Source organism: Typopeltis vanoorti, chromosome 1, assembly GCF_054136105.1.
Source record: "Typopeltis vanoorti isolate ZY-2024b chromosome 1, IOZ_Tvanoo_1.0, whole genome shotgun sequence".
NCBI classification, from domain to species: Eukaryota; Metazoa; Arthropoda; class Arachnida; order Uropygi; family Thelyphonidae; genus Typopeltis; species Typopeltis vanoorti.
Window position 1 is genome coordinate 154,795,456 of NC_143549.1, and position 16,278 is coordinate 154,811,733.

The 16,278-nt window shown below is 36.8% G+C and overlaps 1 protein-coding gene across 1 annotated transcript in view; it reads right to left on the minus strand.

Moving 5' to 3' along the window:
- rtet (major facilitator superfamily domain-containing protein rtet) overlaps nt 1–16,278 on the minus strand; it is a 116,636-nt gene that overhangs the window by 47,740 nt on the left and 52,618 nt on the right. Inside the window, exon 6 of the mRNA XM_090399720.1 lies at nt 13,614–13,666. Coding sequence (XP_090255846.1) covers nt 13,614–13,666 — 53 coding nt within the window. The remainder of the gene's footprint in view (nt 1–13,613; nt 13,667–16,278) is intronic.

Consider the following 16,278-nt stretch of genomic DNA (forward strand, 5'->3'; position numbering starts at 1 on the left):
TCATGGCATGTACAACTGCAAGGACTAGAAGTTGATAGTGCATGGGAGGCAGTTAAGAAGTGTTTGCATGAAGCAATGGCTGACTGTATACCTAGAGTCCGAATAATAAATCAAGTAGGGGTTAAATGGATGAATAACACCATTAAGCTTGAGCTGCAAAAAAAGAAACAACTATGGAGGGAATTTAAGGAGAAAGGTGACCACCAGGCACATGAACGGTATAAAGCACAGGCCAGAAGCGTAACGAGTGTGGTAAGAAAAGCAAAAAAGGATTACGAAAGAACATTGGCCATGCAGGCTAAAGAGAATCCTAAACAGTATTTTAGATATGTAGCAAGTAAAAGGGAAAATGTACATGGCAGAATGATTTTAAAGAATGCCGATGGTAGGGAGGTAACTGAATCAGTTGATATAGTTGAGTTACTGAGTGAGCACTTTGCAAGTATATATCATCCAGGTGGTGACAATGCAGAAACGAATAAACCAGTAGATTATACGGGAATTGTGGTGAATGAGGTGGAGGTGAGTAGTCTATTGCATAACCTCAATGCCAATACATCCATGGGATTGGATGGTATACCAGCTCGTGTCATACAAGAAGCAGCTAAAGAATTGTCAGCATCCTTGACCATTTAGTTTAATTTGAGTCTTAAATTGGGTTAGTCCCGAGGGGGTGGAAAGAGGGGAAAATAGTTCCACTGCATAAAGGTGATTCCAAGACTGCTGTTGTAAATTACCGACCGATTAGCATATCAGGAATCATTGTCAAGGTCTTAGAGAAATTAGTCAAGAAAAGAATACAGGATTGGATAGATGAAAATGGGATATTGTATGGGGGACAACATGGTTTTGTGAAGGGTAGATCATGCCTCAGTAACTTGCTCACGTTCTATAACACAGTGACAGCTGAATTGGATAGGGGTTTACAGTGATACTACTGGACCTTGCCAAGCCCTTTGACAGGATACCACATGGAACCCTAATCAGTAAACTGGAGCAGATGGGGATAGATATAGGGTTGGTGAGATGGATAGGAGGGTGGTTGAAGGAGAGATACCAGAGAGTGGTTTATGCAGGAGTGGAGTCTAAAAGACGGCTTGTGACTAGTGGTGTGCTGCAGGGCTCTGTTCTTGAACCACTGCTTTTCAATTTGTTCATCAATGATATAGGAAAGGATTTGAGAGGAAGTGTTCACTTGTTTGCTGATGATGCAATGTTGGGTAGTGCAATTGAGAGTGCACAGGATGTCAAAATGTTACAGGATGATTTGGATAGTTTGGAGGACTGGGCTAGGAAAAATGGATGTCAATTTAATGTCGCAAAGTGTAAGGTTATGCACTTTGGGGTGAAAAGAATAGCAGCAGTATATTGCATTGGTGGAACCGTACTCCAAGAGATTGATGAGACCAGGGATTTGGGAGTGTTGGTGGATAGGGAATTGAAGTTTAGGTGGTACATTGCAAAAGTGACTAAATCAGCTCATCAAATCACTTGGATTCTGAAAAATGCTTTAACATGCAGAGACAAACAAGTTGTTGTTCCTCTGTATCGAGCCTTGATAAGACCCCATCTGGACTTCTGTGCCCAGCTATGGGCACCAGGGTTTCTTCGTGATGGGGAGGAAGTGGAGAGGATCCAGAGACGAGTAACCAAGATGATAGCAGGTCTATGGAATGAACCTTATGAGAATAGGTTGAAGATTTGTGGGTTGCAGAGATTGGACGATATGCAAAGGAGGGGTGATATGATTGGGACATTCAAATTACTGAAGGGTTTCTATAAGATTGATCCAGAAGATATTTTTGAAAATATGACTGGTGGTGGGAGTACTAGGGGCCATGCATGGAAGCTGGGCAAGAGCGTGGTTGACAAGGGTGTTAGAGCTAGGTTTTTTACTTGGAGAGTGGTGAATGAGTGGAATAAGCTTCCAGAGTCTGCTGTGGGTGCTACGACCGTGAATGAATTCAAGGCAAGGTATGATAGATACTGTGTCAATGTCAAATAGTTGTTCTTGATATGATGTTAGGGCCTCCCTCGATGAGTCTGTCGACTCCTTGGAGTTGCCCGAACAATAATAATAATAATAATAAAGGGGTTGTTTTTCTTATCTTGATGAATAAATTGTTGCTCAGTTTGTAAGCATTAGTGAGACCTAGTTCTCACAGGAGATGTACTAACTTGTAATGAGTGTAAAGGATAAAGCATTTTTAGGAAGGATAGATAACACAGTAAAGAAGAAGGGGGGAGGGTATACTTCTAATGATATCAGATGATCTGAGTCCAGTCAGGGCAGAAAGCAATGATTCCAAAATTGTTAACAACTTTCTATGCAGCAGTAAGTTTGAAGATATCTGGTGTGAAGTGGAGTCAAACAAGATCAAATATATGGTAGGGTAGTGTTGCAGACTAATTCAGGACAAGGAGGTCAATTTTGCCTTGGTACTACCTCACGGGGATTACTTACCAGATCTGATCTCCTGGTTTCTGAAATGATAGAGTGGAGAGGATGCAAAGGAGATTATTAAAGATGATATTGGGACTGTGCAATGTCAGATTATAAGAACAGACTGATAATTTGAAGGCTGCAGACATCAGCAAACAGGAGAAAGAGGAATGATTTGATAGAAACCTATAAACTTCAGAAAAGGTATATAGGATACCAGGATGAAATTTTTTGATGGAATTTTTGATTTTATGGAGTGGGGAGATGTATCCATGGAACTCTAGGGTGATGCAGTCAAGAAATAGGTAGGAGCTATATTTTTCTCTCATAAAGTGGTGCATGCTTTGGAATGGCTTACCTTTGGAGGTAGTGAGTGCAGGTAGTGTGAATGAATTTCAAGAAAAATTATCACAGCTGGTATGAGTGATAATATGTGGCTTCCCTCAATGAGTCTTGGATTCTCTGGAGGTCTCTGGTAATGTGTTGATATTCTCTACGTTCTTTTCTCTAGGTTATATATATATATGTGTGTGTGTGTGTGTGTGTGTAGAAAGTTTTTTACCTTGGGTATAATATATGTTAAAGATACCAAGCTATTTTAAACCTGGTTTTAATCCATTTCCCAAGTAAGCAAACAGACAAGTAAGTCAAGTTTGTGCCTGCAAGTAGTGCATTTAATGCATAGCATCATACATCTCCCAAGGAGATGTGCTTTGCATTAAGGGTAAATAATAAGAACAGTGATCAGAGCTTATTCCACCTTTACCATGAGTTACCTGAGACTTGCACTACTTGCAGGCGCAAACTTGACTTACTTGTCTGTTTGCTTACTTGGGAAATGGATTAAAACCAGGTTTAAAATAGATTGGTATCTTTAACGTATATACAGGGTGTTCGGGATAAATTTGACATATTTATAATTAATTATATTTTTCCGTAAGTTACATGTATTAACACACACTTCTCTTCATTTAAAAGTTTGGACCCTTCTTCATTCATATACAAGATGTCAGAAAGGATGGATAGCTGGAACCCACCTGAATCATGGAAGAGAATAACTTGTATCATGATGATTCGTGCCCGCCATCAAAATAAGGATATTACGACTGCTGCCCAATGCTCCCTGAATACAGTAAAAACAATCAGGCATGAACTAGAGACTTGCAATGGTGACTACGAGGATGTAGCAAGAAGAAAGATCCCTAGCAGACGATCTGATTGCGTTCGTACAGCAGAATTCCTCGCAAATCTGAAGGAACAGGTGTTGAAGAACCCTGGCATTGGAATTCGGGCTTTGTTCGTGGAGTTGCTAACTGTAGTCAAGCCCTGGATAACAAGGGTAGCCAATGGTAGGCCGTATGTATGGCAGCAGGATTCGGCCCCTTGCCACACCTCTGGGAAAAGTCAAAAATGGTTGTCTGAAAATTTCTACGACTTCACCAGTCCAAATGTTTGGCCTCCAAACTCCCCAGACCTTAACCCCATGGATTATTTTGTATGGGGCGCAGTTGAAAAAGACACCAATCGCACTTCCAGTAATACAAAAGCCCAGTTAATGGATAAAATTAAAACAGTTTTTGCGGCCCTTCCCAGGGAGACTGTAGCATCAGCTTGTTCGAGGTTCCGAAGCAGAATACAAGCTGTGATCGATGCTAATGGTGGTTATTTTGAGTAAATCTTGTTGATAGTATTGTAATTAACTCTGCCTGTAATGTTTTTTGTCAATTCATTAAATTTAATAGATACAAAGAAGATTTTCTTTTTCCTTACGAAACTGTCAAATTTATCCCGAACACCCTGTATATATATTTCCACTAGAGTTTTACATATATTCCCCTTACACGTTTTACAGGTTTTTGCCCCAGGCCTATATATTGCCACAAACATCAAAACTAAATTTCCAAGCAGTGACAAATGTCTGTGTGTGTGTGTGTGTTTTATTAACAACGTATGTGTGTAAACACATCATATATAAAATAAAATTATCAAATTATATAACATTTCCACTCATCCACACATTCAAAACTTTAGTCTTCTGGAATTTAAATACAAGATATCTGCACAGGAGTACGTAAGGGGTCAAAGCTGTATAGCTGAAAGGACACCTCCACATAACGTTTAAAGTACTGCGGAGAACCTACCAGGGCATTTGACCTAATGTCCAGTCCTCACCTTCTCCTGGTGCACCCTGTTAGGTATCTACCTGGATACTGAACAAACGAGGATGAGCTGGCAATTTTGAATTTAGCTAACCAAATTGTATTCTTATTGGCTTCAACCAAAATATAAATGATGATAGAACATGACAGAATTTCATGCCAGCTGGAGCGTCGCCCAGTTAAACAAAGCCCAAATTGTTTTTGCCAGGGAACAAGGGCAAACAGCGAAAAGTCAGCTACTAGAACAAAACTTAAAACACACCCCAACTCAACATCACCAGAGTTCAAGAGCAGTACTATCAGCATAAGAAGCCTGAATGATGAAGAAACGGCGCTAGCTGAATAATTAGATAAGTACCAGATCGACATAATAGGGGTGACTGAAACAAAAAAGACAAAAACTGGCGAGATCTTTCTGAGCAATAAATACAAAACGTTATACTCAGGCAATGACAATCGAGGAAAGGAAAGAGTAGCCATAGTATTCAAGACTAAATATGAGGCTAATCTTCCTGAATGGCAGGAAAAAACAAGTAAAGTGATGTGGGATAGAAGTTGAGGAAATTTTTGAGGCTTTAGATAAAGCAACTGACACAGTGAAAAAGGAAAAGTTGGTCCCTGTTGGGGATCTAAATAGCAGAGTAGGAGATGATTGTCAGGAAAAATATTTTGCAAAAATTTGGAGGCAAGTGCAAAGCTAATAATAATAATGGCAAATACCTGTTGGATTTCTACTCAGGACATGGACTGGTTATTTCTAACACCATGTTACAACATAAAAATGTGCACAAATTCACATGGAGAGAAGTGACAAGGAATAAGAAAAGTCATTGAGTATGTTATTGTTGGTAGTGATTTTTTTTTTTTATTCTGCTGAAGACAAAATTCTATTTTGTCTTCAGCAGAATAAAACTGAATTTCATATTGAAAAGAAGAACATATAAGAAAGTTTTAAAGAGAATAAAAGTTGAGTGATGAAATACAGTTCATAGCTCTCAGCTATGAACTGTAACCTAAAATACACAAACATTATTCAAGAAAAAATGAAAGAATTTCAGAACAGGAACCAAACCTTGGAGATTCAATGCCAAGTCCTGAGGAAAACTGATTCAGCCAGAGAGGCATGCAGTGAGATTTCTGCAAGGATAAAAAAATCAGAACTCTATGGTGAACACAGGAAGTTAAAGAGGCAGTGAAGGAAAAGAAGAAAGCATATCAAAAGTTCTAAGTTCTTGGCAAATAAGTCAGCTTGTGCTCTTAGACAATACAGAGACAAATGTAACAAAGCTAAACACTGTGTAAAACTAGCTAAACAAAAGTCATGGGAAGACTTTGGTAAGAACATAGAAAATAAATATCAAGACGGTGGCAAAATATTCTGGAGGTTGTTGAAGAGCTCAGAAATGGAAGAAAGACAGCTGTAAAAGGAATCAGAGATGACAAGGGTGAATGAAAAGTGGAGAAAAAGATATCCTTGAAGTATACAGTAATTACTTCAAAAAATTGCTAATTGAAACAAGCAGTGATAGCACAGTCGTAAAAAGGATCAACAGGGATGCAGTTAGGAATACATATTCAAACTTGAAGTAGAAAAAGTCATCAAAAGCCTGAAATGGAAAGGCAGCAGGAGTAGATCATATTTGACCAGAAATGCTCAAGTATGGAGGTAAAAAAGTCATACATTGGCTGCACTGCATAGTTCAGAAGGAGTTGCCAGAGGGACGAATTCCAGATGATTGGAGTAGAACTCTCATACTATGCATACATAAAAAGAGAAATAAAACTGAATGTGAGAATTACAGAGGCATTTCTCTACTGAGTGATCCTAGTAAGATTTGTGCAATTATACGAGGGTGGTCTGGAAAGTTCTCGGTCTCAACCATAGATGGCAACACTATCAGCAAGATTTTTTTTTCTAAGTCGGTACATCTATCATAAGCATCCATGTGAAATTGCAAGTCATTCTATCAAGTAGTTTGTTTTATACAGCTGTCTGAAACAAAAGTGTGTCTGTGACCCTTTGTGAGGTTATAAACTTCTTTGTAAAAGAAGGTTTAACGGCAAAAGAAATTCATTCAAAGTTCATAAAAGTTTATGGGCACTCTTCTTCATTTTCGACAATTAAGAAATGGGCTGCCGAGTATAAACGTGGCTGTACCAGCCTTGAAGATGATTCACATGAAGGACGTCCAAAAAAGTGTAAAACCAGAAATTATGATCAAGTGCACGATATAGTATTGGATGACCAACAAAGTGCATGAAATTGCTGAGACTATTGGCATTTCAAAAGAATGTGTAGGATATATTTTGCATGAAGTATTGAAAATGAAAAAGCTTTGCTCAAGTTTTGTGCCACGCTTGCTCACAGTATCTCAACAATGCACTCACATTAAAATATCTGAACAGTACTTGGAGCATTTTAACAAGAATAAAAACTGATTTTGTGCATCGATTTATTACTATAGATGAGACTTCGATTTACCATTGCATGCTAGAATTCAAAGAGCAGTCAAAATCGTGGACAGAAGTCTGTTGTTAAGCACCAAAGAATACAAATTTGGTTCCATATTCGGAAAGGTCATAGCATCAGTGTTTTGGGATGCTAAAGGTATTTTGTTTATAAATTATCTTGAAAAGGGTAAAACAATAATCAGGAAATATTATTCCGATCTTTTAACTAGACAGATGAAAAAATTCAAGAAAAGACCCAGTTTGCAGAAGAAAAAATCATCTTTCATTAGGACAATGCACCTGCCACAAAGGTGTTTTGGCAATAGGAAAATTAAGGGATCTGCACTATGAATTGTTGGAACATCCACCATATTACCGAGATTTGGCTCCCTCTAACTTCTATCTCTTCCCAAAAATAAAACTCTTCCTGGTCAGCATTTTTCTTCGAATCAAGAGGTGATTGCAGCTGTAGAGGGGAATTTTGCAGATCTTACTGAGAACCACTACAGGGATGGGATAATGGTGTTAGAGCATCGCTGAAATAAACGTATTAATCTTAAGGGAGATTATGTTGAAAAATAAAAATAATTTTGGAATTATAAATTCATTTTTCATTGTTAGGCCTAGAAATTTTCAGACCACCCTCGTACTTAAGAAATGGTTGAGAAGGACTTTGGAAGAAAAGCTTGTTGAAGAACAAGCTGGATTCAGGCCAAATAGAGGCTGTCAGGATCAGATCTTCAATTGATGACAAACAGTTGAGAAATCATGGGAATTTAACAAAGATCTGTATTTAAATTTTGTAGATCTGGAAAAGGCATATGACAAGGTGCCAAGAGAGAAGCTATTCAATATGCTACAGTTATATGGTGTCAATGGGGCATTATATCAAGCAATACTTAGTCTTTATTTGAGTTCTAAGTCAGCAGTTAGAATTGAAGAAGTACATGAAGATGGTTCAATGTTAAATCGGTGTTAGACAAGGATGTACATTATCCCCTCTGTTATTCATTATCTATATGGATCACATTATGAAGGAAAGTGGTATTAAACCTAATATCGAAATTCATCATCATCAAATTCCTGCCACGTACCCTCAAGGGGTGTACAGGATATGATAGTACTACATGAAAAAAATTACATCATCATTAATTTCCTATCTACAATTTTCCTCCAAATCAGTCTGTTACTTGTCAACACTCCAACATTATCAGATCTTATATTTCTATCATCTAAAGCACTTTGTACCATATCAATCCACCTATATCTTGGTCTTCCTCTCGGTCGTTTTCCTGCCAACCTGGCAGAGAACACTTGTTTTGCTAATCTTTCCTCGCCCATTCTGTTTAAGTGACCATACCACCTGAGATCACCTCTGCTAACGCATTCCTGGATGCTGACAATGTCAAGTTCTTTCCTAATATCCACGTTTTTAATATGATACTGCCATTGATGCCATCTCTTCATGCCTATAATCTTTCTCAGGACTCTCATATCTGTGGTCTCTAGTCTTTGGTCAAGTGTTTTACTTCTGACCCAGCTCTCAGACCCATAAGTTAAAACTGGTTTGAACACTGTCTTGTATACAGCTAATTTAGTGTTCCGACTAATTTCTCTCTTATTCCATATGAATTTATTCAATTGACTACCCACCATACCAGCTTTGCTGATTCTGTTGTCTATTTCTATATTTAATTTACCATCTTCAGTAAAAATCGTGCCTAAATAGCTGAAATGTTTTACTTGTTCCACAGGTTCTCCATTCACAACACAGTTGACATTTTCAATGATTCTGCCTATTTTCATTGTCTTTGTCTTTTTATTGCTGACCTTCATACCATATCTATTACAACAGCTATTCAATTTAGTCAGAGAATCTTGCAGACTTGTAGCGGATTTATTTAGAAGTATATCATCATCCGCATAAAGCAAAGAGCTGACATTAACATCTCAAATTTTGATATCATGTTTAATACCACCTTCATAATGTGATACATATAAATAATGAATAACAGAGGGGATAATGTACATACTTGTCTCACACCAGATTTAACATTAAACCATCTTCCTGTACTTCCTTCAATTCTAACTGCTGACTTACAACTCAAATAAAGACTAAGTATTGCTTGATATAATGCCCCATTGACACCATATAACTGCAGCGTATTGAATAGCTTCTCTCTTGGCACCTTGACATATGCCTTTTCCAGATCGACAAAACTTAAATACAGATCTTTGTTATATTCCCATGCTTTCTCGACTATTTGTATTAAAGTGAAGATCTGATCCTGACAGCCTCTATTTGGCCTGAATGCAGCTTGTTCTTCACCAAGCTTTTCTTCCACAATTCTTTTCAACCGTTTCTCAAGTATACTTGCATAGATCTTGCCATGAACACTCAGTAGGGAAATACCTCTGTAATTCTCACATGCAGTTTTATTAATCTTTTTATATATGGGTACTATGAGAGCTCTACTCCAATCATTGGGAATTCGTCCCACTGTCCAGGCTTTCTGAACTATGCAGTGCAGCCACTGTAAGACTCTTATACTACCATACTTCAGCATTTCTGGTCGAATATCATCTACTCCTTCTGCCTTTCCACATTTCAAGCCTTTGATGGCTTTTCTACTTCAAGTATGGAAATGTATTCCTGACTGCATGCCTGGTCGGTGTTTTTTACCACTGTGCTGTCATCACTGCTTGTTTCATTTAGCAGTTTTTCAAAGTAATTACTCCATACTTCAAGGATATCTTTTTCTCCTGTTTTCATGTCACCTTTATCATCTCTAATTCCATTTATAGCACTCTTTCCTCCATTCTTATGCTTCTTCAACAACCTCCAGAATATTTTGCCACCTTCTTGATATTTATTTTCTATATTCTTGCCAAAGTCTTCCCATGACTTTTGTTTAGCTAGTTTTACACAGTGTTTAGCATTCTTGCATTTGTCTCTATATTCTCTAAGAGCACAAGCTGACTTATTTGACAGGAACTTTTGGTATGCTTTCTTCTTCTTTTCCTTCACTGCCTCTTTAACTTCCTGTGTCCACCAGGGAGTTCTGATTTTTTTATCCTTACAGACAACCTCACCACATGCCTCTCTGCAGAATCAATCAATGTTTTCTTCAGAGTTTGCCACTGAATCTCCAAGGTTTGATTCCTGTTCTCAAACTCTTTCATTTTTTCTTCAATAATCTTTGTGTATTTTAGTCTACAGCTCACATCTGAGAGCTGCTCAACGTTTATTCGCTTTAAAACTTTCTTACATGTTATTCTTTTCAATATGGAATTCAATTTTATCCTGCTCAAGACTAAATAGTGATCACTTCCAATTTCAAATCCTCTGTACACTCTGGTGTCCTGCACCAGGGAGAAAACATCACTATCAACAATAACATTGTCAATGAGACTTTTCTTATTCCTAGCCTCTCCATGTGAATTTGTGCACATTTTTATGTTGGAACATGGTGTTAGTAATAACCAGTCCATGTCCTGAGCAGAAATCCAACAGATATTTGCCATTATTATTAGCTTTGCTCTTTTCTCCAAATTTTCCCAAAATATTTCTGTATGTCTCACAATCATTTCCTACTCTGCTATTTAGATCCCCAACAAGGACCAACTTTTCATTTTTCATTGTGTCAGTTGCTTTTTCTAAAGCCTCAAAAAATTCCTCCACTTCTACCTTAGTAGAACCTTCTGTGGGACCATAGGCACAAATAAGTCTCATTGTCCAGTTCCCCATTCTCATATTTGCCCACATTCCTCTACTTGAGACTGACTGCCATTCAAGAAGACTAGCCTCGTATTTTATGTTGAATACTATGGCTACTCCTTCTTTTCCTTGTCATTGCCTGAATATAACATTTTGTATTTATTACTCAGAAAGATCTCGCCAGTTTTGGTCTTTTTTGTTTCAGTCACCCCTATTATGTCGATCTGGTACTTATCTAATTCCTCAGCTAGCTCCATTTCTTTGCCATTCAGGCTTCTTACGTTGATAGTACCGATCTTTAACTCTGGTGATGTTGAGTTGGGGTTTATTTTCAGATTTGTTCCAGTAGCTGACTTTTCGCTGTTCGCCCTGGTTCCCTGGCAAAAACAACGGGGGCCTTGTTTAACCAGGTGACGCCCCAGCTGGCATGAAATTTTGTCATGTTGTACCATCATTCTATATTTTGGTTTAACCAATAAGAATACAATTTGGTCGGCTAAATCCCAAATTTCCAGCCCATCCTCGTCCGTTCAGTATCCAATTAGATACCCAACAGGGTGCACTACGAGAAGGTGAGGATTGGACATTAGGTCAGAAGCCCTGGTCGGTTCTCCGCATTCCTTTAAAGGCTATGTGGAGGTCTTCTCTCAGTTATACAGCTTTGACCCTTAAGCACCCCTCGATATCAAAATTGGAGATGTTAATGTCAGCTCTTTGGCTTTATGCGGACAATGTTATAGTTCTAAATAAATCTGTTATAAGTCTGCATGATTCCCTGTCTAAATTGATAACTGCTGTAATAGATATGGTATGAATGTCTGCAATAACAAGACAAAGATAATGAAAATAGCAGAAGCATTGAAAATATCAACTGCATTGGAATGGAGAACTATAGAACAAGGAAAATATTTCAGATATTTACGCACAATTTTCAGTGGAGATAGTAAATTAAATATGGAAATAGACAACAGAATCAACAAAGCTGGTGTGGTAGGAAGGTAACTGACTAAATTTATATGGAATAAGAGAGAAATTAGTCAAAACACTAAATTAGCTGTATCAAACCAATTTTAACTTATTGGATCTGAGAGATGGGTCAAAATTAAAACACTTGACCAAAGACTAGGGACCGCAGATATGATAAACTGAGATTAAAGATTAGGGGAATGAACAGATGGCATTAATGGCAATATGATATTAAAAAAGTGAATATTAAGAAAGAACCTTGATATTGTCAGCATCCAGGAATGCATTAGCAGAGCTAATCTCTGGTGGTATGGTCACCAGCTCTCTCTCTACATATCTCAAAATCTCTTCCTCATCCTGTTGTGTGCATCAGTTGTTCATTCTTCATATCACAGCTGAGCATATGCTGTATTCTCTCGATTGCAACTGCACAAATGATGTCACAACATCCAGACAGTAAAAACAGCAAAGCGAATATTTCAGTAATGGCAGACTGTGTCATTTGTTGACAGTGAGATTAAAGTTTCTTTTCCACTTAATGATTATTTCATTGCACTCAGTATAAAAAAAAGTGTCTGCAGGTATTTTAACTCCAATGGCATAGAAAGGTATGTACAAGTTGCCAATTCTTCATGCTGGTGAATGATAAACTGGTTCCTCTAATGAAGAACTTAGGCTTAGTAATCTCGCTAATCAGCTACCAATAGCCAAAATACAAGCACTGCTGCTATATTCATTTTACAGTCAAATATTATTTTAACATAATTTTATAAACATAACAATATTTTTATGCATCTTTTATTTCATTTTTAGTTACCTAAACCACAATTACTATCCAACCTTAGTTAATCCGAGGGCCGCAATCACAATGCGTATCTAGTAATTTGGTGAGCAGTAGTGACACAACCTCAAAAACTGAGCAAACGAACAACACTAATTGCACATTAATCGCACGCACACATTCCCCATGAGCGCCCAGAGCATGCGCGTTGGAACAAAACGGTGTAAAAACGCTTCTTTGACACATCTAATATTTGAAAAACACGTGGGTACATAGTGATGTAAAAACACCAAATAAAATTATCAACATCGAGATTATCAATTAGTGATAGAATTAAAATATCTAATATGCATTCCATTCAAATTGTTATTTTATTTTTTACCTCATGAAAATCAAAACCCACAGGTGGGCTGCATGAGGCCTGTGGGCAGTGCTTTGGACAGCCCTGACCTAAACTAACAATATTTTCCATAAACAAAATCATGTTACAATATTTAAATATCTTAACAAATAATAACAGTGACATTTCAATGATACATGCCTTAATATGCATACATACTGTACACCCACAGATGCGAGACCCTTCAACACTTCTGTGCATGTCAGAAGAAGGAGAATCCATTCTGATATTAGGGTAATCAATGTGTTTCATAGTATGAGTGTTTATTATTATATGTCGGAAAATTAGCTTTTCTTTTATGAAAATTCTAGTACTTAAAGTGGTAACTATTTTGCTCGACAACAGTTATGTAGAAAGCACACGATTTTGCATGTTGGTGACCAATCCATAGATCATTTATTTCTTTCTCCCCTTCAGTATGAAGTAGAACATTGACTAGTCATGGCACATTGCTAAGCTGGGTTCTATGAAGTGTGGGCATACAATAGATATATTACATCAGAAAAATAAATGGATTTAAAAATAAAAGCACTAAATGAAAATTACTATGATATTGATAAGTAAAATAAAATCAGTATGAACTTCAGACATGTACAACAAAAGGGAAAGCAAAAGATGAAAAGAGAGGGAAGAGTGCACATGATTCATGCAAACTATCAAAACATTGAATTTAAAGTGAGTGTTCGCATACTAACCATCAATGCTGTCTTAACCTCCTTTCCTGGTGGAATTCTCCTAACATAGCAACCTAACAAAATATACAGGCATGCAGTTAATTATTTAGTGAAAACACAAAATTTTCAAATAACATACATAAGGTATGAAATAATCTTATAATTCTAATTCTATATATATATATATATATAATCTATTATTCCCAGAATAGAGGGTAATGTGGAACTTATACTTGCTTATATAGAAATATAGAAATAACTGACTATTTGTATAGAATATTCTATACCTGTAAGATATGTCTGTTTAATCATAAATGGACATTAGTTTCTGTGTTGCAGCACATATTAAAGTGCCAACTGCAATCGTTAGGAAAGCAATGAAAAACTAACTGTCTCGTTATATTTAAAATATTTAATTCAGTGACTAACAGATAAATTGTACAATTTATCTGTTAGTCACTGTTTATTTGAAGCATCACAATAAGGAGCTTAACCTCTGTGTAGCTCAGTCATGCATTTCAATTTATGATATCAGGCCTATTGTTCAAATAATCTAAAAATTCAAGAACAGTTGAAAATCCAAGGTAGGTGTGTAAAATGGGTGAAAATGGAGAGATTAAACATGCAATCTCGAGAAAAGAGCATTATGGAGATAGCATAAGTAATAAAAGTCAGTTGCATGAGGAGTAAAAAGAACAGACAAAGAAGGTGACTACCCGTACTAACTAGGTAGGTAAGGGTAGCAAAATGAGCAGCAGTTACCTAATTAAGCAAAAAAAAAAAAAAAAAAAAAACAGGGAGATATTTTGATGTAGCCATAGAAGGAAGAATGATTATGGAAGGATGATACTGGTCGATGAAAATGATAAAAGGATAAACATTGCAGAGAATATAGTTAAGATATTAAATGAGCAGTTCATAAAGGTATTTTATATTTGTGAATGTGACTTTGTGCAGACTTTGAGTACAGTGGGAAGAGAAGAGGAGGAGAGACTGACTGTGAATGAATAGGAAATATATGGAGAATTGAGTAAATTTAATGTTAATGAGGCTGTGGGACTTAATGATATATCATTATTCTGTGATATATATATATATATATATATATATATATATATATATATATATATATATATATATATATGTGTGTGTACATATTGTGAAATATGTATACACATATCTGAAAACACACCCCAACTCAACATCACCAGAGTTAAAGATCGGTACTATCAACGTAAGAAGCCTGAATGGCAAAGAAATGGAGCTAGCTGAGAAATTAGATAAGTACCAGATCGACATAATAGGGGTGACTGAAACAAATAAGACAAAAACTGGTGAGATCTTTCTGAGCAATAAATACAAAACGTTATAATCAGGCAATGACAATAAAGGAAAAGAAGGAGTAGCCATAGTATTCAACACAAAATACGAGGCTAATCTTCTTGAATGGCAGGCAGTCTCAAGTAGAGTGATGTGGGCAAATATGAGAATGGGGAACTGGACAATGAGACTTATTTGTGCCTATGGTCCCACAGAAGGTTCTACTAAGGTAGAAGTGGAGGAATTTTTTGATGCTTTAGAGCAGGGGTTGGCAACCTTTTCAGACTCGCAGGCCACGTTCAACTTTTATTTTTAATAATCGGACCGCAAGCATTTAAGCAAAAATAGTAAGTGAAAAAAATACTTAAGTTATCAATTTTTATTATATCAATCTTATCCCCACTCATGATGACTCACACGGTTGATTCGCGCCAAGTTGAACGGGGATATCACGAAGTATATTAAAATATTATACCTATTATAATATGAATAACAAATTAAAATAAATTTTTAATTTATTATTCATATTATAAAATACAGTATTTAAATAATTCAACATACGGGCTACATGCCATGTAAGTATGGTCAACCTTTTATGCACCGCCATAAATGCACGTTTGGGCTGCCGTTGCTGACCCCTGCTTTAGAAAAAGCAACTGACACAATGAAAAAGGAAAAGTTGGTCCTTGTTGGGGATCTAAATAGAAGAGTAGGAAGTGATTGTCAGATATACAAAAATATTTTGCAAAAATTTGGAGAAGAGAGCAAAGCTGATAATAATGGCAAATACCTGTTGGATTTCTGCTCAGGACATGGACTGGTTATTACTAACACCATGTTCCAACATAAAAATGTGCACAAATTCACATTGAGAGAAGAGGCATGGAATAAGAAAAGTCTCATTGACTATGTTATTGTTCATAGTAATGTTTTCTCCTTGGTGCAGGACACCAGAGTGTACAGAGGATTTGAAATTGGAAGTGATCACTATTTAGTCTTGAGCAGGATAAAATTGAATTTCATATTGAAAAGATTAACATGTAAGAAAGTTTTAAAGCAAATAAAAGTTGAGCAGCTCTCAGATGTGAACTGTAGACTACAATACACAAAGATTACTGAAGAAAAAATGAAAGAGTTTGAGAACAGCAACCAAACCTTGGAGATTCAGTGGCAAGCCTTGAAGAAAACACTGATTGATTCAGCCAGAGAGGCATGTAGTGAGATTGTCTGTATAGAAATTGTCTGTACATAAGGATAGAAAAATCAGAACTCCATGGTGGACACAAGAAGTTAAAGAGGCAGTGAAGGAAAAGAAGAAAGCATATCAAAAGTTCCTGGCAAATAAGTCAGCTTGTGCTCTTAGAGA